At 40.3% G+C, this 27,118-nt stretch overlaps 1 protein-coding gene across 1 annotated transcript; it reads right to left on the bottom strand.

The window, feature by feature from the left end:
• Window positions 1–5,733: 5,733 nt before the first annotated feature.
• Window positions 5,734–27,109, bottom strand: RPF2 (ribosome production factor 2 homolog). The gene is made up of 10 exons (XM_056566334.1): window positions 26,954–27,109; window positions 26,702–26,834; window positions 23,660–23,697; window positions 19,021–19,060; window positions 14,838–14,919; window positions 11,685–11,761; window positions 9,506–9,605; window positions 7,812–7,914; window positions 6,973–7,117; window positions 5,734–6,674 (listed from the first exon to the last, which is right to left on the bottom strand). Exons 1-10 carry the CDS (start codon window positions 26,974–26,976, stop codon window positions 6,492–6,494), a joined length of 924 nt encoding a protein of 307 aa, XP_056422309.1. The 5' UTR covers window positions 26,977–27,109; the 3' UTR covers window positions 5,734–6,491.
• Between the last annotated feature and the right edge of the window lie 9 nt (window positions 27,110–27,118).

The raw sequence follows: 27,118 nt of genomic DNA, 5'->3' as shown, positions 1-27,118 counted from the left end.
GACATGTGGGTTCTTTTTTTCTGTTCTGGCACCATAGGGGCTTCCTAATGGTGACATGCCCCCCAAAAAAAACATTTCAGAAAAACTCACTCTTCAAAATCTCATTGTCGCTCCTTCCCTTCTGAGCCCTCTAGTACACCCACAGAGCACTTTACATCCACATATGAGGTATTTCCTTACTCTAGAGAAATTTGGTTACAAATTTTGGGGTAATTTCTCTCCTTATACCCCTTGTAAAAACATTCGAAACCTGGTTCTACAAGAACATGCAAGTGTAAAAAAATTAAGATTTAGAATTTTCTCCTTTACATTGCTGCTATTCCTGTGAAGCACCTAAAGGGTTAACACACTTTCTGAATGTCATTTTGAATACTTTGGAGGGGTGCAGTTTTTATAATGGGGTAATTAGATATTTCTAATATAAAGGCACCTCAAATCCACTTCAAAACTGAACTAGTCCCTGAAAAATTCAGATTTTGAAAATGTTGTGAAAAATTGGAAAATTGCTGCTGAACTTTTAAGCCCTCTGATGTCTTCCAAAAGTAAAAACATGTCAACTTTATGATGCAAACATAAAAGTAGACATATTGTATGTGTGAATCAATATATCATTTATTTGGGAAGTCCATTTTCCTTATAAGCAGAGTTTCAAAGTAAAAAAAAAAAAAAAAAAAAAAGCAAAATTTTCATCACATTTTTGAATTTTTTTTTACCAAGAAACCATGTATCGATGGAAATTTACAATTATGTTAAAGTAGAATGTGTCACGAAAAAACAATCTCTGAATGAGAATAAAAAGGTAAAAGCCTCCCAGAGTTATTAATTCTTAAAGTGACAGTGGTCAGAATTGCCAAAAATGGCTCAGTCCTTAAGGGGTTAAAGTGCCTCACAGAGTGTCCTGTTTATGAAATAGGGGAGGCATCTGATCAATAATATATCACACACACAGAAAACCAGTGTATAAAAAGCTTTGCCAACGCAACATGCGCAAGGAAAGGAAATTGAGGAAATTAAATTCCACCAATAGACTAATCCCCATATTCGTGCTTTGTTTTGATAACCTGATGCCCTTGGTTATGGCCCACTAAAGTAGGTCAGACATGTCCAGTTCAACTGCAGACTCCTGCACGTACTAACTCACGGTAGGTACACACGTCTGTACCACACATTCGTTTGCAGTATACCAAAAATAAATGTGCAAAAGCAAGGCCAATTTTCAATGTTGCATATGTTTGCATCCAGTTAAAAATATATTTTTTGTTAATATGTTTAACTATGTAAAAAACTGTTAAATGAAAAAAATACACCATACGTCAGGAATATATTTATATTGGGGGGGGATCGTATACCATTGGATATGCACAGAAAAGTAGTGCATGCAGAACTTTTCTATCACACCAAAACTTCTTTACACAAATGTACAATGTAAAATAGGTGCAATCTGACATACTTATGGCAACTTTTACATAATGGAAGTCTATCAGTATTCCACAGCATACCTTTAGGTAATGAGTAGATTTATCTCCCGACATACTGCTGTGGTATTGATGTGAATCTATACATCTATACCACAGCAGTATGGTGGGGGAGAAAAAACAGAAAGTGATCAGATCCACGAGGGTGAAGAACTCTACAGGGCTGAAAGTTACTTTTTACTTAAGCATATCTGTCAGATCTCACAAAAAAATAAAAATAAAGGTTACTCAGTTCCTCTAACATTTATATTTATAATAAAAATACCTTTCATTAGCTCAGTGTTAGAAATCCTCTCAGGGGAAGAATGTGTGTCCCTTCTTGTGGTGGTGAGAGGTGATTGGTGTGTCTGCTCATGCAGCCTTGTCCATGAGTCATCTCTCGTCCAAGACTCATGGACAAGCCTGATCCTGCTGCAGGACTGGTTAGTGTCCCGGTAGCTATGTGGACCTCTAGTGGTGGGATTTTCAGTAGTGGTTTTTTTTATATAAATTTTTTTTTTTTTTTTTTTTTTTTTTTACACAAACCATATTAAAAAAAGGTCTTACATTTTCATCAGTAACAACATATCATTTTTTGGATCTGACAATGCCCATTTAAAAATGGCACACTTCTACTGCTTTACATACTGTATATGTATGTTGGACATATCTACATTTTCTTTGCTTGATGGGACAAACCCTTTGAGGAGGCTGAAAAAGCAGTTCAATTGCCACAGTGTGATCCTCCAATGCCCTAACATGAAATGCCTTTTGGATGAAAGCCCCTAACCAAGAACTACAATAGCACAGCAACAAAGTCACTACGAAGCCCTGCCCAAATGGAATTTGAATGAAAGCCATACCAGAGAGATGCTAAAGTAGTTGAAATATTCTGCAATAGGAATCTTGTTAAAAAGGAGTACTCCAGAGCTTTTTTTTTAATTATTATCCTATTGTGCCGAGGCTGCATAAAGAGAAAAAAAACAACACACAAAAACTAACTCCCCTTTCATCACTCCCCTGTAGCACTGATAAAGCTCTTCTGTCCTCCGGACCCAGTCTTCTTCCTGTGCACAGAACATCACACTTTGATCAGCTTAAAGCCGGCTGCAGCGATATTGGCCGGTGATAAGCCTAGCAGTGTCATGTAACGAGCCTGGGTCCGCCTACTCCCTGCTGCTGAGGCTTGTTAGACGACACTGCACTAAGTGTATCATCGGCCAAGGTGGGACATGGATGCAGCCAGTGATAAGCAGGAAGGAAGAAGACCGGAACCGGAGGACAGAAGAGCTATATCGGCGCAACGGGGGAGAGCAAGGGACGTGGAGTTAAAATTTGTTCTTTTTACTTTATGCAGTCTGGGCACAATGGGATAATAAAAACAAGTGCTGTACTCTTAAGGATCTGGTTAAATACTACGTGTGTATAAAGTCTCTAATCAAAGATGTCATGGTAGCTTCCTTTTACATTGGGGCAAAAAAAAAGTATTTAGTCAGCCACCAATTGTGCACATTCTCCCACTTAAAAAGATGAGAGAGGCCTGTAATTGTCACCATAGGTATACCTCAACTATGAGAGACAAAATAAATAAAAAAGCCATAAAAATCACTGTGATTTTTTTAAGAATTTATTTGCAAATTATGGTGGAAAATAAGTATTTGGTCACCTACAAACAAGCAAGATTTCTGGCTCTCACAGACCTGTAACTTCTTTAAGAGTCTCCGGTCCTCCACTCGTTACCTGTATTCATTGCACCTGTTTGAACTTTTAATTAGTGATGAGCAGCATTGCCCACATTATATATTCGTGAAATATCGCGAATTCGAGAGGAATATTGGTCTTATATTCGCAAATTCTTTATATTCGCATATGCTAATATTCGCATAGTCCCCCCCCATCTCTTGTACGGGGCCCCAGCAGTCAGCAAGAAGGTACTGTTCCATCCCAGCATGACAAGCCAGCTAAAAAAAGGGGGGGGGGGTTTGGAGAAAGGGCATGTTGGCCGCCACGTCATGCGGACAAGCCCCCTTCCTGCTGGGTCCCCTTACAAGAGATCGGGGGATGGGAAGGGGTTGCCCAGCAGTCGAGATAAGTTATTTTGCACTGCAGTACTCCTTTAATGGGGCAGACTTACTTATCAGGGGCCTTATCCACCTAATGGGGTGACATACTGGTCTGCCTATCAAGTTTTTATTAATAAAGACCTCATTTACTTACTATTTTGGTTAAAATTATTTTGTACCAGGACAAGTGGATCGTTATGAGGGACAAGTAGATTCTTCTCCGTTTTAGTCCCTTGGACAAGTATTTATTATTTTAAATGCCCAAACCCATGCAAGAACAGATAGCAAAAATCCCAGAACACACTACGCCGCCAGGGACTGAAATCATGCGGTGCCAGACATGTCCGGGCCCGTCTGAAGTTTTCTAGAGAGCATTTGGATGATCCAGAAGAGTATTGGGAGAATGTCAGATGAAACCAAAGTAGATCTTTTTGATAAAAGCTCAACTCTGTGTTTGGAGGAGAAAGAATGCTGAGTTGCATCCAAAGAACACCATACCTACTGTGAAGCATGGGGGTGGACACATCATGCTTTGGGGCTGTTTTTCTGCTAAGGGACCAGGACGACTGATCCGTGTAAAAGGAAAGAATTAATGGGGCAATGTATCATGAGATTTTGAGTGAAAACCTCCTTCCATCAGCAAGGACATTGAAGATGAAATGTAGCTGGGTCTTTCAGCATAACAATGATCCCAAACACCACACGGACAACAAAGGAGTGGCTTCATAAGAAGCATTTCAAGGTCCTGGAGTGGCCTAGCCAGTCTCCAGCTCTCAACCCCATAGAAAACCTTTGGAGGGAGTTGAAAGTCAGTGTTGCCCAGCGACAGCCCCAAAACATCACTGCTCTAGAGGAGATCTGCATGGAGGAATGGGCCAAAATACCATCAACAGTGTGTGAAAACCTTGTGAAGACTTACAGAAAACGTTTGACCTCTGTTATATACCCTTTGTTGGCAATGAAAGTATTGAGTTGAACTTTTTTTTATTCACCAAATACTTATTTTTCACCATAATTTGCAAATAAATTCAAAAATCAGACAATGATTTCATGGATTTTTTTTTCTCTCATTAGGTCTCTCATAGTTGAGGTATAGGGGAAAAAGAAAAATTCCGGAACATCGGCGCTAGCAGTTTATGAATGAAACATTGAGGTATGTCATCGAGTAGCGATACACCCAGCGCATGTCTATGACACCTCTGAGACACACCGGCTGCCCGTTATTGGCACCAATTTTTACTATTTAAAAAGCCTCTTTGTGTATGTATATATGTATGTATGTATGTATGTATGTATGTATGTATGTATGTATATTGCCAAGGTCATTGAAAAAGAGGTATTTACACCTCGAAACGCTTCTGACGTGGCCAATAAAGAACCTTCTTTTACCACAAGATTCCATTGGATTTTATTCCTACAAACTGCTAGCGCCGATGTTCCGGAATTTTTTTTCTTTTTCCCCTGAACATTTCACAATCGAGGGGGGAGGCCCCCGAATCGAAGTACCGGACGGCTGCAGTGTTCCGTATTTGCATAAACGCTGATCCAGGTTGTTATGTGCCACACACAACCCAATAAGGTGAGCAAGCACAACTTATTACTTACCATTGCATTCAAACCATATTTAATATACTACTCTATGGGAAGCTCTGTCTTTCATTTTCTCCACTAGTTGCATAGTTGAGGTATACCTATGATTAAAATTACAGGCCTCATCTTTTTAAGTGGGAGAACTTGCACAATTGGTGGGTGACCAAATACTTTTTTGCCCCACTGTATATAGTTTTAGGTCAGGATTTACCTTTTCAGATATCTTTCAAAATATCATGAATTTTAAAATAGACACCGAAATAGGGCGCCATTCTAACTGCTGTATATAACTATTCAGTAGCAGACTATTCTTCCCATTTCATCTCCAGCACGAGACCCAATGTCACAGAACAACATTACACTGAGTCTCATGCTGGAGGTGGAGCAGTAAGCTTTGCCTCCTACTGCATCACATGCTATCATTTTTCAAAAAAATAAATAAAATAAAAAAGCACCAGATGTACACTTTAATTCTATAAAGTTTTGGAGGTGTGTACAACATTTATTGTATTGTGGGAATCTTCCACTGTGAAATTCCCAAATTATTCTGGTTATCATACAGTGACCTCTAGTGTTGAGTTTTGCATGCATTACTTGACTAAACAGATTGAGAGAGTGTGTGCGCGTAAGTTTAGAAATATATTTATTTATATATGTATTTATGGGAGAAAAACTATGCAGGGCTCAGACAGATTTATTTGAACTATGCACAACAGAACATTTTGTTTGTATAAAGAAGAAGGCACAATTTCTCAACACATATTGAAAGGGGTATTCCAGGTCTTAGGCTAGGTTTACACATGTCAGTTGTGTCAGGCTCAGTTTTATTTTTTTACATAAACTGTTCACAACTGATGGCACAACCGATTCTTGATTGTCATCAGTCAAAACCATCAGTTGCCTGACAGGTATATGCAGCATGGACAGGGGAACGCAGCAAGATGCGTTCCCCTGTCTGTGCCGGTCCGGCGAGTCCAATCATCTGGAGTCTAAACTTAGACACTGGATGATTGTGAACAGTCACTTAGAAAATAAAACAAACACCCTACACAACTATACTCTACTGCTATGTTTGGTAATGCTGCAGCTATGGGTTTTCTTTTCTTGATCCCCTGTTGCTCATCTCTGCAGCCTACTCCCAAGACAAGCATTTACTAAGCCAATCATGAGATGAGAATTGTTGTGCTGTTAAATGCATATTACATATACGTAAAAAAGTGCCCTTACAGGAAAAAAAATATATATATATATTGAACAGAGCACAGAGCCCATGCCATAAAAACATACACTATAGTCTGCCTTGACGGTGAACGCTGCACTGAAGACTGTACTCCAGTCAAAAAGTCCCAAAAAATAGTAAGCATTATGGCTTAAGTCCAATGTGTCATTCACTCTTGCTTCTCTTTGGGCTGCTTTCTTCATCTTCTGCTGACCTTCTCTTAGCTGGTGTCTTTTTTAGTGCCTTAACTTTACGAGTTTGTAGCTTACCCAGATCCTGTTTCTGCATATGAATTCTGCCATACTGTGTACCAAATGTGTCATGAGATATGTTCTTCTTTTTCCTTGCCTATTTACAACACAAAACAATCAGCAAACATCAACTGGAGATTAAAGGACAAGTTTAGTAAAAATATTTCCTAGGGTAACAGGTGCCTTATTTTGCGTCTGCGTATTTACCCACCTATTGAAAGTCAATGGATAGCAAAATCAGAGGCAGAAAATATGCAGCAAAATACATCATGTTTCACCCTACCCTTAAACTACAAACATAAAAAATGTCAACATCTCTAACATTCAAGCAAAACTACCACTGCACTAGAAAATAAAAATAAAGTTTTTAGGAACAAATGTTGACTGTGTAGTACCTGAAGAGCTTTAGGGCGTTTCAGAGCCAGTTTGTATAGGTCATCAGATGCAAGATGTGTCCTTCTTATCACAAAATCAAAAGAAGGCCCCATCTCTTCCAGCTCTATTCTGGGTGTCCTGCACCCAGACTTCTTTAAGAGTACCCTGTGAAAATTAACAGAAAACAATAGATATGAAAAAAAAAAAAAAAAAAAAAAAAAAAAAAAGGTCTCATGGTGCGTGAATAAAATGGCAGCTTACATGCTTGACTGCTAATCCATTTAAATGGGAGGACAAGGGAATCCCATTCTCAGGATACTATTTGCCTATAAATGGAATTAGTGAGAAGTTGTAACTCTAACACCTTTTCCCATGAAAGACACTCAGTCTGATCAGTTATGGTCTATGGGCAAGATGAAGACAGCCAAGTACAGTATGTCCCGTCTATAGAAATTAATAGAGCCGCAGTGTGCATGTCCTATGACTGCTCAATTCAAATTAAGGGACATAGGACCCCTGTCCCCCTGCAGTCAGACCCCCATGATCAGATATGCATTACCTGTGCTGTGAATAGTTGAGGGGCATTCTCTGTGTGGAAATCTCTAACATTTGTTCACCCCTCCCCCCCGCCACTTATTGCAGATACAACATAAAACAAAAAAGCATATAAGTAATAAATAAAAAGTAAAAAAATAAAAATAAAAAAAATAAAACAAACATTTTAAGTCACAGGGATAAATCTTCCTGGGTGCCTCTTTATCTATATGGCGAAAGGAAAACTACCTTGGGATTTTCTGTCCACTTCACAGCAATAAGAAAAGTAACAAGAATAAAACCCAGACAAAGTTAAAACACATACTTGTAACTACGCATTAAAATCTTCCCGTCCACTGCTGTGAAATGCAAGACATGCTCCAGTCCTGCAAGTCTGACAGCAGGCACCACTGGTCCTCTAAAGAAATCTACAAAATGAAAAAACAAAAAACAATAAAACTTTCACACCAAAACACGAACTGAGGATTTAACCCCTTAAAAAGGACCACAGGTTTTCTCATTTTTGCACTTTCGTTTTTTCCTCCACAGCTTCTAAAAATCATACCACTTTCAATTTTCCCCCTACAGACCCATGAGGGCTTGTTTTTTGCACTACCAATTTTACTATGTAATGACATCAATCATTTCACCAAAAAATCTATGGCGAAAAAAATAAATAAAAAAATAAGGCATTTTGTAACTTTTGGGGGCTTTCGTTTCTACGCAGTGCACTGGTCGGTAAAAATGACAGCTTCTCTTTATTCTGTAGGTCCATATGATTAAAATGATACCCAACTTATATATCGTATTTATCGGCGTATAACACGCACGTTTTAGGCAAAAAATTTTAGCCTAAAGTCTATGTGCGTGTTATACGCCGATACACCCCCAGGAAAGGCAGGGGGAGAGAGGCCGTCGCTGCCCGCTTCTCTCCCCCTACCTTTCCTGGGGTCTAGAGCCCTGCTGCCGGCCCTTCTCTCCCCCTGGCTATCGGCGCCACTGCCCGTTCTGTCCCCCTGACTATCGGTGCCGGCACCCCATTGCCAGCGCCGACAGCCAGGGGGAGAGAAAGGGCAGCGGCACCCATTGCCAGCGCCGCTGCCCCGTTGCCTCCCCCCCCATCCCCGGTGGCATAATTACCTTGGTCGGGTCCGCGCTGCTGCAGGCCTCCGGCTTGCGTCCCCGGCGTCGTTGCTATGCGCTGCGCGGCGCATGACGTCAGCGGCGCCGATAGCCAGGGTGAGAGAAGGGCCGGCAGCAGGGCTCTAGACCCCAGGGAAGGCAGGGGGAGAGAAGCGGGCAGCGACGGCCTCTCTCCCCCTGCCTTTCCTGGGGGTATATCGGGGTATACACGCGCACACAAGCACCCTCATTTTACCATGGATATTTGGGTAAAAAACTTTTTTTTACCCAAATATCCTTGGTAAAATGAGGGTGCGTGTTATAGGCCGGTGCGTGGTATACCCCGATAAATACGGTAGGTTTGATTTTGTTTTACTTCTGTTTAAAATTATAACTTAAAATTTCCTCTTCTGACCCCTATAACTTTTTTATTATTCCGTATATGGGGCTATAGGAGGGCTCATTTTTTGCGCCATGATCTGACGTTTTCATAGGTGCCATTTTTGTTTCGATGGGACTTTTTGATTAGAAAAAATGTTCAGGTATACAAAGGGATCAAAAATGCTAAATTTTGGGCTTTGGTATTTTTTTTTTTTACGTGTACGCCATTGACCGTGCCATCCCTGCTTAACAGCACATGGACGTGTATACACGTCTATGGTTGTTAAGGGGTTAAAAATATAAAAAGTTCTTCCATGAATTTAGAGCAATGGTAAATTCTGACAAGTGGTAATTCTAAACAAGAGGGAACATGGAAGGAAAATAAAAACAATCTTACAGGCTGCTCCAGAAAAAAAGTAATTCGGGACTAAAATATATTATCTTGTATGTATCTTGGGTGGGGACATTTCTTGGCTTTAAATGCCTATTGGTAACATGTTCAGTGTTTCGCATTACCTATTAGCAGGCTTTTCAGTCGCCGATAATCTTCATTTAATTCAAAAGCATCACCAGCAAATATCAACAGAGGCTTAGTTCCCTCAGGACACTTGGAAGACTTTAAGACATGACAAGAGTAAAGAAGGTCAGTGTATATATCAAGCTATGAACTCTGCATATGTAAGAAACGATTTCTAGACCAGCACAAAACCCCCACCTAAAAACTTAACCCTAAATAAATAGACAAAAAAAACACAGGTATGAAAGCACCCTAAAGGTAGTCTATTATTTAGACTCTCAGGATGCATATAAAGAGAACCCCTTTTTAACCTGTTCAGGACGCAGGGCATATGCATACGCCCTGCATCCCGAGTCCTTAAGGATGTAGGGCGTATGGATACGCCCGTGGGACCGAATCGGGATGCCTGCTGAAATCATTCAGCAGGCATCCCGGCACAGTGCCGAGGGGGGTCCTGAGACAACCCCCCCCCATGTCGGCGATCGGAGAAAATTGCATGTCAATTCAGACATGCGATTTTCTGCTATTCCGGGCTGATCGGGTCTCTGGTGACCCGTTCACCCGGAAAATAGGGATGATCGGAGCCGTCAGTGACCGCCCCGATAATCCTGAGGGATAGGAGCGAGGTTGCAGTGCTGCAACCCCCTCCTATCCCCCGTCATTAGTTGTGCTGACTAATGGCAGTTGAAGACAGGGGTTGCCATGGAAACCCTCCACTCTGCCCACCCCTGGATGTCGGGCAGAACGGGGGGGGGGGGGGGAAGAAGATGGCGGCCGGTACCTGTGGAGAAGATGCTGTGGGGACCGCCGATCGTCTGTGACATCAGCGAGATCAGCGGCGCAGGTAGGGAGGCGACGGCGTGGAGCATGAAGGGAGGTGGCAGTAAAGCGATCTTTACTGATGCCTTCCTAGTGGAAGTCAAACTGCAACTCCCAGCATGCCCAGACAGCCAAAGGCTGTCTGGGCATGCTGGGAGTTGTAGTTGTGCAACATCTGGAGGGTCACAGTTTGGAGACCACTATTACAGTGGTGCCCAAACGGTAGCCCTCTAGATGTTGCCAAACTACAACTCTCAGCATGCCTAGACTGCCCAGGCATGCTGGGAGTTGTAGTTCTGTAACATCTGTCCCTTCAGATTTTTGCAATTTTCATGAAAATTTTGAAAATTGCTGCTATACTTTAAAGCCCTCTAATTTTATCAAAAAGTAAAAATATGTCCATTTTATGATGCCAACATAAAGTAGACCTAATGTATTTGTGAAGCAATATAAAATGTATTTGGAATATCAATTTTCCTTACAAGCAGAGAGCATAAAAGTTAGAAAAATGCAAAATTTTCATGAAATTTGGGGATTTTTCACCAAAAAAAGGATGCAAGTAACGACAAAAATTTACCACTAAAATAAAGTAGAATATGTCACGAAAAAACTCTCAGAATCAGAATAATCGGAAACAGCATCCTAGAGTTATTAATGCTTAAAGTGACAGTGGTCAGATGTGCAAAAAAATAGTTCCGCCCTTAAGGTGAAAATGAGCTGCGTCCTTAAGAGGTTAAAAAGAAGCCAGCACAGGGATCAGCTGTCTATCAGCAATTAAACATCATAATACCTAGCCTTCCGTGTAATACAAGGAAACGACGGGTCTGCCAGGTAGGTGTTCCCTTTTTGTTCAAGAAGAGCAGGCCTAACCAGCCCCCCCCCCCCCCATTGACATCAGTATTCCCCAAATTGCACATGCACCGGTGCTCATGTCAAAAGAAAACCAGTTGAAAACGTCAAAAGAAGAACTCAAATAAAAACATATACTGTATTATACTTTTTGCTCTTTGTTGGTCTGGCATCACTTAGCTGATTTGGGCACCTTTGTTTGACACTTGCGAGTGATGGCATGGGTACAGCTTCTGTGGGTCCACAATGACTGTACTACATATAGCAGAATGACTTTCTAGATGCACAGGGTGAGAAGGAGTTTAACAAAACACTAGGTAAACTAGGTTTACTGATGTTTTGACCCAAGTCACATTTATAATACATAGCATTCTACAGGTGGCTTTACTTTCATAAGGTAAAACAGAATTTCTTGTCAGTGTAATCATATTACACTTGTACTAAATTTATCACGTTATTGAAAACAAAAAAGTGCCCAACCAAAAGATAAACCTGAGATCTGAAACATACCTTAACATCTTGTAAGGACACAAACTTCTCCATGCCTAGCTCAATCATATCCAACACATGAAAGTCAAACATACGGCCTAGTAAACAAACATTTAGTTGCAATGAATGAAAAAATTATTTTTGCATAATTAGAATCACAAATATATGAAAACGCAATGTTTAAAAAGTGTCACCGTCACAAAAAATGTAATAATAATAATAAATAATAATACAATAAGACATTTGACTGGTCAAAAGTATGAGGGTTCAAAACAACTGATAAGTAGAACCGCAGGAATATGCTCCCGGCCGATCACTCCCAGTTTTGGGCATGTGTCATGAGACGGGCATAAACTTTCTGTAAAAGCTTGTCTCCTGTCATACATGCAGAAAGGGGAGTAAAAGCAGTTAACACTTACTCCCTACTCGCCCTAGCCTTTGTTGGAGGTGTGAACGCTCAGACCCCGAACAGACAGAAGTTTTGACAGGTCCATATTTTGTTGAAATGACAGCGCCATTTGAACCAAAAATGTAAGGAAAAAGATAAAAAGACACCTTGGGGTTACTATCCTTCTTGTCAACAGCAGGGACCCCTACACAACCTGACATGCCTACCCACTAAAACACTAGTCAGTCCAAATTAGGTTTAAGCTCTGATGGGGAGTGTTAAAGGGGTATTCCATGTTAAATAAAAAATACTCCTCTGCATAGAGAATACTCCCCAGATCACAGGTAGCCAAACAATGGGACCCTGCATGATCGCCAAAATGCTGCCCACCAGGTATGTGATATAAATGGAGCAGAGAGTCGCCCCTCTCTATTTAGTCTTTATAGGAACTGACAAAGAGCTGAGCACAAGCCCACAACTACACAGACAATAAAAGTGGCTCAGTGCTTCATTCATAATAAATACCCAGGGACCCATTCTGAAAATTGCTGGAGGTTCCAGGGTCACACCCCGCATGATCGGACACATACGATATCCTGCATATAGGGGATAAGTAATTTTAACCTAAAATAACTCTTTTACCCCAATACAATATATTTCAACTTACTGCATGATGTGCTTGTATGTTTCTGGGCAAGTAAACCCTATATAGTGTGCCCTCAACTTACACTTATGGCCTCAGGTTACAATATTTTCAACAAGCAATGGTCTTTTCTGGAACATTGTAACTTAAAGCCATACTCTACATACAATGCTACGGACAGTTTAGATCTGAAAAGCATGTCCATTTCTGAAAGAACTGACCAATCAGAAATGCCATTTCAATGGTAATACACCTGTATTAACCCCTTAAGGACCACTGGTTTTTCCGTTTTTGCACTTTCATTTTTTCCTCCTCACCTTTTAAAAATCATAACCCTTTCAATTTTGCACCTAAACTTTGCAGTGAGATCAGTCATTTTACCCAAAAATCTACGGCAAAACGGAAAAAAAAAATCATTGTGCGACAAAATTGAAGAAAAAAATGCCATTTTGTAACTTTTGGGGGCTTCTGTTTCTATGCAGTATATTTTTTTTTTAAATGACACCTTCTCTTTATTCTGTAGGTCCATATGGTTAAAATGATACCCTCCTTATATAGGTTTGATTTTGTCGGACTTCTGGAAAAAATCATAACTACATGCAGGAAAATGTATACGTTTAAAATTGTCATCTTCTGACCCCTATAACTTTTTTATTTTCTGCATATGGGGTGGTATGAGGGCTCATTTTTTGCGACGTGATCTGAAGTTTTTATCGGTACCATTTTTGTATTGATTGGACTTTTTGATCGCTTTTTATTCACTTTTTCATGATATAAAAAAGTGACCAGAAATACGCTATTTTGGACTTTGGATTTTTTTTGTGCGTACGCCATTGACCGTGCGGTTAAATGAATGATATATTTTTATAGTTCGGACATTTACGCACGCGGCAATACCACATATGTTTATTTTTATTATGTTTATATATTATTTATATGGAATTTGGGAAAAGGGGGTGATTTAAACTTTTAATAAGGAAGGGGTTAATGTGTGTGTGTTAAACTTTTTTTTACCTTTTTTTCTTTTACACTTTTAGTCCCCTTAGGGGACTTTTAGGAGGAATCATTTGATTCCTCATACAGATGAATGGGATTACATACAATCCCATTCACCTGTGTGCTCTGCACTCGATTGATAAAGCCTGGTCCTGCCAGGCTGTATCATTCAGAGAGCCGGAGCTGACATAGAAGGAGAGGTAAGCCCTCAGACTACCTCAGTAGTGGATCGCTCCCCCGCGATCGCGCTGCGGGGGAGCGATCACTGGACCACCAGGGACTGGATACAGGCACCTTTAGACGCCGCTGTCAGCTTTGACAGCGGCGATCTAAAGGGTTAATAGCCGCCCGCTGCGATCGCCGCATGTCGGCTATTAACGCCGGCCCCCAGCTACAGGAATCAGCTGGGGGCTGGCCGGTATGACGCGGGCTCGAGTCAGTAGCCCGCGTCATACCTCGGTAACGGCCATTGTTGTTAAGGGGTTAAATAAGTACATGCACTTCCTGGCTGTCTGGTAGCGCACCCTACAGTACAGGGTGGTACTACATGTTCTGTACTACTCTTTACCTGTACCACGGTGAGCTGCTCCTTTGGACACCAAGTGGGGGCAGCTCCATTTTACTTTTTTGCGACAGTAGCTTCTTCGGGGTATTCTACAGTACATAGACAGTGATTTACAGCTTCCAGCAGATATTTCTTGCTTTTATGTGTAAGGAATTGCTTTATCTTAATTAGTTAACTTATTTTTCTTTGAACCTCACTATTTCTTATTTTGGGGTTTCAGAAACAATTACCAGGTTTCCATAGAGTTATGGTCTCAACATACAATGGTTTCAACATACAATGGTCGTCCTGGAACTAATTAATATTGTAACTTAAGCGACCCCACTGTATGCATGTAATTTGATTCAAGTACAAGCTCTATATATGCTTCACCTATTGATCTAAACAATCCTTTTTAGTCTCGAGTCGAAAAGGGCACTGTGGAGCATGAGAAACAGCATATGTAAACCTGTGGAAGCTTACGGCCTATTTAATAAAGTATACATTAAACCCAATAAAAGCGTTCACTAGAAGTGTACGTGCTTAATTTACACAACTACATTTTATAGACAGCAGTGCATTTATACAGTCCAATAAACTTACCAAAAATCAGATTGTTTGGGCGTTTCTTATTATGAGACCCAAATACAAATAAGGAGCAGTCACATTTCTTTGAAAAAAATTCCTAGAAAATAAAATGTTATAATATATAGTTACTGATGATGCCAATTATATGAAGAGGAAATTTAATAAACAATTATGGCATATGTATAGGTCTTTTGTTGCTATTTCCATAATCGCAGCAAAACTGTGGCAAAAATTACACCTCTTATAACATCCTAAAACCAAAATCACACATGCAGTATTTGAAGCCAAAACCTGAACTGGACACAGAAGGAAAAAGATATATAAATAAAGTATTCATACATTCCCTTCCTAATGGAACTACTTTTTGGCTGAAGAAAACAAAAAAAACAAAAAAAAAAAAAGTCAGTAGATCAATTTTGTCTACTCCTGTGTTTGGTTTAAACAAAAAAAATTAAAAATCACAGCCACAGCAGGCACTGATTTATTTAGTTAGCACTAGGATACGTGCTGTTATTGAAAAATTTAAATTTAAGCGGATTCCGCAGAAATGTTGTCAGAGTTTGGAATTTCTGTGGCGGAAAATTCAGCAGTGTGCAACATGCAGTAGAATTCCATTAAAGGGGTATCCCAGGATTTTATTTTTAGTAGACTATGCCACAGGGGCTGTAAAGTTGTGCGATGGTCTTCTCACAATTCTTTGTGATTTTCATCCCAATATTTATTTTTAGCAGCATACAAAATTAGTTGTCAGATTTTTCCCAGCTTGAAATGCGTCCGAGACCTGACTCACTAGTCAGCAGATGACAAGGAAGCCTGTCTGCTTCAATGGGTGGAGCGATCACTTGGTGGGAGAGAGATCAATCTGCAACTAATGCAACAGCTGTAGGCACCCTGATTGAAAACCACAAGTCTTTTGAATGGATGCAGCTCATTTATGTTTCAATGGGTGGGGTGGCTGATGTGTGGGAGGGAGGAAAATGAAATGGAGATTTGTAGGCAAAGGAAGAAAACAAACAGGAAATACCAGTTCACAAAAATCCAGCCAGTGTTATGGTAACCTCACAACATTTAGCCCCAAGACAAGTGCAGATCCTTCCTAAGCATGTCCATTACTGTCTGCCAGGTACGTACTAAAATCACCTCATGGTGGATAACCCCTTTAAAAACAATGGGAAGCTGCTGCACTGGAATTTCCCCATTCTGTATTTCAATAGTTTAAATGTACCCTTAGAGAAGTTGGACCTTTAGCATGGGTCGAAAATTCAATAAAAAGGAGAAGACAAGTTGCAAAGTAAAACAGATAAAAAGAAACACAGCCGCACATCCACAGTTTGTATTTTGATCTACTTGCTTCTCAGCATAAATTCAAAAAAACTAAACAGGTTGTTAGTTTACATTTTGTTCAAAAAGTACAAGCCCACTCGCCATGTCAAGGCCACCTATTTAGAGTGGGTCCCTAACCCAACACTAAATACAGTCATAGCCGTAAATGTTGGCACCCCTAACATTTTTCTAGTCAATGAAGTATTTCTCACAGTATTTCTTGTTTTGCTATACACATGTTTATTCCCTTTGTGTGTATTGGAAGTAAAGCAAAAAAGGGAGGAAAAAAAGCAAATTGGACATAATGTCACACCAAACTCCAAAAATGGTCTGGACAAAATTATTGGCACCCTTTAAAAATTGTGGAAAAGTAAGATTGTTTCAAGCATGTGATGCTCCTTTAAACTCACCTGGGGCAAGTAACAGGTGTGGGCAATATATTAAAAAAATAAATAAAAATAAAATGTACACCTGAAAGCAGATCAAAAGGAGAAAAGTTCACTTAGACTTTGCATTGTTTCACACTAAGCATGGACAACAGAGTAGAGAACTGTCTGTTCTGGAAAAATATCAACAATCTCAAGGTTACAAGTCCATCTCCAGAGATCTAGATTTGCCTATGTCCACAGTGTGCAAGAAGTGTGCAACCCATAGCACTGTAGCTAATCTCCTTGGGCGTGGACAGAAGAGAAAAATTGATGAAAGGTGTCAACGCAGGATAGCCCGGATGGTGGATAAGTAGCCCCAAACAAGTTCCAAAAGATATTCAAGCTGTCCTGCAGGCTGAGGGAGCATCAGTGTCAGCACGAGCTATCCGTTGACATTTAAATAAAATGAAACGCTATGGCAGGAGACCCAGGAGGATCCCACTGCTGACACAGACATAAAAAAGCAAGACTATATTTTGCCAAAATTAACTAGAGTAAGACAAATGCCTTCTGGGAAAACGTCTTGAGGACAGATGAGACCAAGATAGAGCTTTTTGGCAAAGCACATCATTCTACTGTTTACTGAAAACCGAATGAGGCCTAAAAAGAAAAGAACAGTACCTACAGTGAAATATGGTGGAGGTTCAATGATGTTTTGGAGATGTTTTGCTGCCTCCGGCACTGGGTGCCTTGAATATGTGCACGGCATCATGAAACCGAGATCTTGGGTCTTCCAGCAGCACAATGTCCCCAAACATAAGTCAAAAAGCACCCAGAAATGGATGGCAACAAAGCGCTGGAGAGTTCTGAAGTGGCCAGCAATGAGTCCAGATCTAAATCCCATTGAACACCTGTGGAGAGATCTTAAAATTGCTGTTGGGAAAAGGCGCCCTTCCAATAAGAGGGACCTGGAGCAATTTGCAAAGGAAGAGTGGTCTAATATTCCAGCTGAGAGGTGTAAGAAGCTTATTGATGGTTATCGGAATCGACTGATTTCAATTATTCTTTCCAAAGGGTGTGTAACCAAATATTAAACTCCTATATCCTGTGTGGATCCCAGGGCAACATTAATAATTACCAATACCATTTGGGGGGGGGGGGGGGGAACCCCGTTCGGGAAAAAAAAACCCTACTCTAGGCTACCACTAAAAGCTTACTTTATTGATATGCATGAAAATAAATTATTGGTCACACATATAACCAATAGTAATGTTTTAAAATTATCAGGGACTCTGTCTATAATTTACTTTTATTATTATTTATGGGATGTTTCCCTTGCTGGTGGTGAGATAACAGGTGTGCCCTAGCACCAATTTATGTTAGGAGGCTTATTTCTGCCTTCCTTTATTGTTATTGGTGAAAATGGTGTAGATATAGCTATAGCAGTAACCTTATGGGAGGTCTTCACACCTTCTCATTAATGTGTAGAGAAGAGAAGTGTCCTATCGTAGGGGAGGGTCTCTCTCGCCCTCCTACTTAATGCTGGTATTGTTGATATTATAATTGGACTGTAGCTGTCACTCATGGGGGACTTCCTGTTTCCCAATGAGGTATCTACACTTTCGCCTGCTATGTCACCACTTTTTATTTTACTACAGATTTTAGCTCATACTGAATGCATATAAGAGTCCCTGTCTAAAAGCCGACGCTAGCCCGCCCGACGTTTCGCCAGTAGGAATGGCTTTGTAAAGGGCTATCTATACCTAATATTAAGTTAAGGGTTCCAATAATTTTGTACAGCCCATTTTTGGAGTTTGGTGTGACATTATCTCATATTTCCTCCCTTTTTTGGTTTAGTTCCAATACACACAAAGGGAACATGTGTACAGCAAAACATGTGTTACTGCAATCCTTTTCTGTAAGAAAATGGGCGAGTGGGCTTGTACTTTTTGATCAAAATGTATACTAACAACCTGTTAGTTTTTTAATTTATGTTGAGAAACAAGTAGATCAAATTACAAATTGTGGATGTGCGGCTGTGTTTCTTTTTCTTTGTGTTTTACAATTGTAGTCACTCCCCTCTTTCATAGCCAGCACTCTGCTCCACCCATTCGGCCCAGGAATTTTTAACCAGCAGGAGACTGGATACGGGTTACCTCCTAACATTCTCCCAGCCCTCTGGCAGGGAGCATATGGTAGGTGTTCACACTGGTGTGGTGCACTGCGGCGATTATTGTTATGCTTTGTCTGTGGGGTGGAGTGGCTCAGAGCCAGGGGCTTGGTCGGGCAGCAGTGGGGCTGCCTGGCCACTGGGTCGTTCACCCTGTGCGCATGGTGTCGCGGAGGCAATGGTCGCTGCCTGGCGCTACGCCAGTGTTAGGTTAGGGACCCACTCTGACTAGGTGGCCTTGACAAGGCGATTGGGCTTGTACTTTTTGATCAAAATGTTTACTAACAACCTTGTTGCAAAGTAAACTTGTACATTTTTTTTTTTTTCTTTAACTTACCACGGATGTCTGATCTTCAAAGGGCCTTGTCATATTTTTCCTGAAAGAGATAATTTCTTGTCTATTTAATTCTGAATACTCCTGATACATTAATCATGAAAACAGTGACATTAACTACACAGGTATTTACAGGTCACAACACAAATGAAAACTAAAAGACTACAGTACAGGAAAGGTCAGATGGACAGACTGATGGCATAATAGGGCAACCAGGTGAATACATGTTAGGTGAACACTGGGCCCTCATGACAGACAGAGCTACTGCAGGAACACTGCAGCGCGGGAACAATCACACTTCTAAATATCAATTAAGGCCTCTTAACTACCTAGAATTTTCACACTTTCAAATAACTATTTTTCTACATACTCTGAAATAAAGGCATATGTATAAAACAGAAAGGTATGATTTATTTATATGCACACAAAAAAACAACCTTTAAGACAACCACCCATCATTGCATCAAAAGTGGTCTTTTCAATGAAAATGGTCAGTATGTGTTTTGAAATGAGAGGGAGACAGAAAACACAACAGCTGATTGGGGTGAGAGCATTCTATTACACATGAAAATGGAGGAACTGGTGGCTCACCCTTTGGGAAAAATGGTCTGAATATCTCTAGACTTAGTAAATAATAGGTTATTATCTTAGCCTTTACAACAGAAGATTATCTTTATGTTTGGTTCACTTCTTCCCATGGTATCCTATGATACATTGGTTTTCTTGCGCAATGTTGTGTTTTAATTTATTCCTAAAAAGTTTCTAGAAAAATCACATTTTCTCTTACATCAATTGGATGGCTGGGTGCATGTGTTTCCCGTACGTAAGAAAGATATGGCACCAGGATTTATACTGTATTCGGAAAGTCTTCAGACCCTTAACCTTTCACATTTTGTTATGTCGTGAGCTTGTGCTAAAATAAAATATCAAGTTCCGTCCATCATTCTGCACTTAATACCCCCATAATTCGAGTGTGAAAACAGAATGTTAAAAATCATTAACTGAAAAGAAAAAACTAAAATATTGCATTGACATATGTATTCAGACTCTTTACTCTGTACTTCATTGAAGCCCCTTTGGCAGTGATTAAGGCCTCCAGCCAAATGGATTTGGGGATTTCTGCAATTCTTCTCTGCAGATTTTCACTGGAAATTTTTTTCTATTTATTTTTTTAAAATCAACTGGTGCCAGAAAATTCAACAGATTTGAAAATTACTTCTGTTCAAAAAAGCTTAATCCTTCCAGTACTTCTGTGTATATGACACCTCTGTGTATATGCCATTCATAAAATGGACAGAGGTGTTAGAGAGAACTGTGGTCAGACAAAGGCAATTTAAAAAGAAAATAACTTCCTGTGGACCATATAACAGCTGATAAGTACTGGAAGCATTAAGATTTTTAACCCCTTAAGGACGCAGGACGTAAATGTACGTCCTGGTGCGGTGGTACTTAACGCACCAGGACGTACATTTACGTCCTGTGCATAACCGCGGGCATCGGAGCGATGCCCGTGTCATGCGCGGCTGATCCCGGCTGCTGATCGCAGCCAGGGACCCGCCGGCAATGGCCGACGCCCGCGATTTCGCGGGCATCCGCCATTAACCCCTCAGGTGCCGGGATCAATACAGATCCCGGCATCTGCGGCAGTGCGCGATTTGATTGAATGATCGGATCGCCCGCAGCGCTGCTGCGGGGATCCGATCATTCAGAACGCCGCACGGAGGTCCCCTCACCTTCCTCCGTCCGGCTCCCGGCATCTCCTGCTCTGGTCTGAGATCGAGCAGACCAGAGCAGAAGATCACTGAAAACACTGATCTGCTCTATGTCCTATACATAGAACAGATCAGTATTAGCAATCATGGTATTGCTATGAATAGTCCCCTATGGGGACTTATCAAGTGTAAAAAAAAAATGTAAAAAAATTTTAAAGTAAAAAGTAAAAAAAAAGTGAAAAATCCCCTCCCCCAATAAAAAAGTAAAACGTCCGTTTTTTCCTATTTTACCCCCAAAAAGCGTAAAAAATAAATTTTAGACATATTTGGTATTGCCGCATGCGTAAATGTCCGAACTATTAAAATAAAATGTTAATGAACCCGTACGGTGAACGGCGTGAACGGAAAAAAAAAAAGTTCAAAATTGCTACTTTAATGCATTTTATTTAAAAAATTTTTTATAAAAAATGTTTTAAAAAAGTTTTTTATATGCAAATGTGGTATCAAAAAAAAGTACAGATCATGGCGCAAAAAATGAGCCCCCATACCGCCGCTTATACGGAAAAATAAAAAAGTTAGAGGTCATCAAAATAAAGGGATTATAAACGTACTAATTTGGTTTTTTTTAAGCGCAACAATAATAGAAAAATATGTAATAATGGGTATCATTTTAATCGTATTGACCCTCAGAATAAAGAACACACGTCATTTTTACCATAAATTGTACGGCGTGAAAACGAAACCTTCCAAAATTAGCAAAATTGCGTTTTTCGTTTTAATTTCCCCACAAAAATAGTGTTTTTTGGTTGCGCCATACATTTTATGATATAATGAGTTATGTCATTACAAAGGACAACTGGTCGCGCAAAAAACAAGCCCTCATACTAGTCTGTGGATGAAAATATAAAAGAGTTATGATTTTTAGAAGGCGAGGAGGAAAAAATGAAAACGTAAAAAATTAATTGTCTGAGTCCTTAAGGCCAAAATGGGCTGAGTCCTTAAGGGGTTAAATAGAAGTAATTTACAAATCTGTTTAACTTTCTGGCCCCAGTTGATCTAGAATTTTTTTTTTTCCCCAGTGGAGTACCTTTAAAGGAGTAGTCCAGTGGTGACTCAGTGGTGAACAACATATCCCCTATCCTAAGGATAGGGGAGAAGTTTGAGATCGCAGGGGGTCCGACCGCTGGGGCCCCCTGCGATCTCCTGTACGGAGCTCCGAAAGCCTGCGGGAAGGGGGCGTGTCGACCTCCGCACGAAGCGGCGGCCGACACGCCCCCTCAATACTACTCTATGGCAGAGCCGAAGCGCTGCCTTCGGCAATCTCCGGCTCTGCCATAGAGATGTATTGAGGGGGCGTGTCGGCCGCCGCTTCGTGCGGAGGTCGACACCCGCTATCTGGCCGGAGAGCCTGGCCCCCGTACAGAGAGATCGCAGGGGGCCCCAGCGGTCGGACCCCCTGCGATCTCAAATTTATCCCCTATCCTTAGGATAGGGGATAAGTTTTTCACCACTGGACTACCCCTTTAAGCTTTGTCAGGTTGGAAACAGGTGTTAAGCAACTTTCAGGTCTCTCCAGAGATATTTGATTGGGTTCTAGTCAGGTCTCTGGCTGGGCCCCTCAAGACCATTCAGAGAGTTGTCCCTAAGCCACTCCTATGTTGTCTTGGCTGTGTGCTTATGGTCATTGTCTAGTTAGAAAGTGAACATGAGCAGTGCCTGGTTTTCTCCAGACATGACGCTTAGAATTAAGGCTAAAACATTGAATCCTGGTTTCAGACGAGAGAATATTGTTTCCTATAGTGCAAGTGTTTTTTTTTTCTACAAACTCTAGGCAGGCTTTCATGTGTCTTTTACTGAGGAGAGGCTATTTTTTGGCCAATCTATCATAAAGCAGATTGGTAGAGTGCTGCCATGAAGGCTGACCTTGTAGATGTTTCTCACATCTGCAAACAGGTTCTTCTCCCCCCCACATTACTTGGGTTGGTGGGGTGGCCATCTAAAAGAAAAGTCATAGTTTATAACATCTTCCATTTAAGAAATTCCCCAAGCACCACTATGCACTTGGGAAACGTCAGGACAGCAGAAATGTTTTCTACCCTTTTTTTTTTTAGATATGTGACCACACACAATCATGTCCAAGCTCTACAGGCAGTTCTTTTCCCCTCATTGCTTGGTATTTGTTTCAATATGCATCATTAGCTGTGAGACCTTATATAGACAGAGGTGTATATAATTACCACATAATGTCCATCAATTGAAACTACCACAGGTGGGGAAACATTTCAAAGATGATCATAACATAAAGGTCTAAATAACTTATAACAGGGTCTGATGAAGTGTAAGATACACGCGCAACAGCTGTAACCCAATCTTTACTGAAATGTTTGTTAACTCCAAAAATGCTGTTTTAATGATTCCAAAGCAATAAAAAAAAAATATATATATTTTTACTACACAGAAGTAAAGAGTGCTGTCCTTTGCATGGTGATTGTTTTGCGTGTGATATAGCACCCCAAAGTACATGCAGAAACTGGAGAGGTGCCATGTTGGTGTGCTGGCAAAAAGAAATAGTAGAAATAGGTGAAATTTTGTGTGATAGTGCCAAAAATCTGTTTCTGGACTATAGTTCTGAATAACTTGTGTCCACTAAATTTGCTAGGAGTGCAGAATGAGGTGGGGGGGGGGGGGGGGATTTATTTTTTTAAACTTTAATTTTATTCCAAGGCCGCAACATAAAATGTAAATGGTTTGGAAAAGTTCTGAATGCATTGTACCATGGGAAAACAAGTGTGATGCTATGGGCAAGCTTCTGCTGTAAAATCTTGGGTCCTGCTGTTCATTTTACATGTTACTGTGATATTTACCCACTACCATTGTTGCAAAGTACAGGTAGTATGGTGGCTTAGTCATAAGCGTTGTTTATAACTTACCTTTTATACATCAAACAGTTTGGTTTTTTCAGGGATTGCTGGAAAAAAAAACAAAAAAAAAAAACACCAAAATCTGTTAATATCAAAGTGAGCAATAAGCATTTTTAAGAGAATGACACAAAAGGAACAAAGAATAACGGAATATTATTTTCCTTCATGCTGGACCCACTTCTGGCTTTGGATAAAAAATGGTGACTGTGGAACTAATAAAAGCCCTAAGCGGAGGACACAGAAGCTGAGGTAGTAAACAGGAGTAGGCTGAGCACTGTTTTGTGGGTTGCTCCAAATTTATCATACATATTCACCTTTTTGATAAAAGTATGTTTAATTCACCGCAGCTAAAAACGCTAAAAAGCATCAACACAGCACACACTTTAATAAATTCCCTCATAGTGCTGGCTCCAAAGAAAACAAATACAATGCCATGGCCATAAGGATATATTGTCTGCATGATTATGCCTACAGAATTGCTAAGCCTTTCCACTAACTGCACTTTAATTTTTATACAGAGTCTCTTTGCCAGAAAGCTACAAAAACACAGCTTCACATGCCAGAGAGTTTAAATTGAGTACTACAGAGCCCTGAACAACACAGTAGTGTTGAGCACGAATATTCAAAATGCTTTTTTTAGCGAATATCAGCACTTCGCGAATATTTAGAATATAGTGATATATTCAGAATTACGAATATTTTTTTGTGTGTGAAAATGCGAAAATATGATAATATTCGCGAATACGCAAATATCGGCACTTCCAGTCAGAAGACACTGACCCCTCCCTTCTTTTAGGTGAAAGATATAATCGTGCATGCGCACCATGTTAATTTCATTACGAATTTTTGCATGGAAAAAATAAAAAGTTAATTATGAAAGAGAATATAGCGAATATGTGAATTTCATTAATATTCGTCCGTATATATGCGAAATATCGCAAATTTGAATGTGGCCCTTGCCGCTCATCACTAATTAAAGGAGTACTCCAATGGAAAACAATTTTCTTTTAAATCAACTGGTGCCAGAAAGTTTAACAGATTTGTAAATTACTTCTATTAAAAAATCCCAATCCTTCCAGTACTTATCAGCTGCTGTATAATACACAGGAAGTTCTTTTCTTTTTGAATTTCCTTTCTACCTGACCATAGTGCTCTCTGCTGACACCTCTGTCCATATCAGGAACTGTCCAAAGCAAAAGAGGTTTACTATGGGAATTTGCTCCTGATCTGGACAGTTCCTGACATGGACAGAGGCGTCAGCAGAGAGCACTGTGGTCAGACAGAAAGGAATTTCAAAAAGAAAAGAGCTTCCTCTGTAGTTTACAGCAGCTGATAAGTACTGGAAGGATTAAGATTCTTAAATAGAAGTAATTTACAAATCTGTTTAACTTTCTGGCACCAGTTGATTTAAAAGAAAATGTTTTTCAGTGGAGTACCCCTTTAAGAGACTAGTGTTACAAAGTGACCAAACGGATTAACACTGTGCTGCCTGCAGTCATGCATTTGAGCCATTTACTCGAAGATCCTAAAAATAAGAATCCAGTGGAAACAAGTGGAAAACAAATGTTTTTAAATCAACTGGTGCCAGAAAGTTAAACAGATTTGTAAATTGCTTCTATTTCAAAATATTAATCCTTCCAGTACTTAGCTGCTGTATACTACAGATAAATTTGTGTAGTTCTTTCCAGTCTGACAACAGTGCTCTCTGCTGACACCTCTGTCCGTGTTAGGAACTGTCCAGAGCAGGAGAGGTTTTCTATGGGGATATGCTTCTAATCTGGACAGTTCCTGACATGGACAGAGGTGTCAGCAGAGAGCACTGTTATCAGACTGGAAAGAACTACACAAATTTATCTGTAGTATACAGCAGCTGATAAGTACTAGAAGGGTTAAGATTTTTTAATAGAAGTAATTTACATATCTGTTTAACTTTATGGCATCAGTTGACTTAAAAACTTTTTTCCCCCACCGGAGTTCCCCTTTTAAGGTGCATTCACATTATAATTAGTGCCTCCGTGGCACAGATATAATTTTTGAAGCTCAAAACCAGCTGCAATCATATCTGTGCAAAGATAGTCATGGACCCCAATTTAATCCTATGACATAAGCATAGTAAGCTAGTAACTATGTTCAGGTCATTATCCACTTTTGTTTTGCCCCTTTTTTCGTCTGATGGAAAAGTCAGATACTCTTGGAAAATGAGCAGCTCGGCTCATAGGATTGAATGCGGTCTGTACACGTGCATTTCCAGCCAATTTTGAGCTTCAGAAATCGTATCTGTGACACGGAGGATCAATTCATGATGTTAGTGCTGACTTATTCTTCAGCTGTGTCAGAATGACAGTTTAATATCTTAAAAATTGGATTTCATGACAAATATGGGACTAAAGCAAACCATTTGACATTTTTAATAATTAAAAGGCACCGCAAGGTCCTGTTAATGCTGGAGTTAGGTTCTGCTATGTCCAGTTCCCTACGCTATGACCGTGCAATCTACTGTACTATTCAGTTAGAAGTCAGAAAGACTTGTTACATAAAGGATTAAAGTCATAAAGCTTTAATAAGTGAAGGGACATTGTTTGCATCATAGAAAGTGATGGCATATCGCTATAATGGGGAAGATATAACAAAACCTGTGTAAAGGAAAAGTTGCCCATAGCAACCAATTAGAATGCTTATTTCATTTTGCAGAGGTCTTGTTAAAAATGAAACAAGCGATCTGATTGGTTGCTATGGGCAACTTTTCCTCTGGACAGGTTTTGATAGATCTCCCCCAATATGCCTTTAGTTTCTGATCTGCCAGACTGCCATCACTCCGGTGTTTGCCCAGATGCCCTTTACCTTTTCATAGTACAGCTGGTGAACACAAGTGAGGGGGAAACCACCAAAGCAGCCTCCATGCTTTACCCAGCCCCTTTAATTGAGTGATTGGTGTACAGACATGCAGATACTTTATACCACAAGATGAACCATCAAAATTCAGCAACTGGTGGGGGTCTATGGACTAAAGATTGCCCTAGTCACACTTTAACACTTGACAGCCATACCTACCAGATCTTTGAGTGCTTGTGTCACTGTCATGTTGGCATTCCCCCCTTTAATAAGCATAACACTTTTGTCATTCTCAGTGAGCTTAGATTCCCTGGTCTGAAGGAATCTCTTCGCTCTCCTTGTCTTCGGTTTTCTATAAAAAGAAATCAGATAATACATGTGAGAACTCCAGCACAAAGGAGATCAGGAAAATGGAGTAAAACCTGTCAGGTGCACCCGTACAGACAGGGCACAAAGCGCTCCGGTACTCACATGACACGATCTAACTCAGACATGGTCAACTCTCCTCCGCACACACGTGTTTACGCCACACAACTTTCCTCTTCCGCTCAGGAGAATGACGTCATGCTTTACCGTCGCACTCCTGCGCATCATCATTGCGGAACCATAGACCCCGTTAGAATGCGATGGTAGTTA

Source organism: Hyla sarda, chromosome 3, assembly GCF_029499605.1.
Source record: "Hyla sarda isolate aHylSar1 chromosome 3, aHylSar1.hap1, whole genome shotgun sequence".
Classification (NCBI taxonomy): domain Eukaryota; kingdom Metazoa; phylum Chordata; class Amphibia; order Anura; family Hylidae; genus Hyla; species Hyla sarda.
Note: the sequence above shows the minus strand (reverse complement) of the source record. Positions and strands in the feature narration are given on the sequence as shown.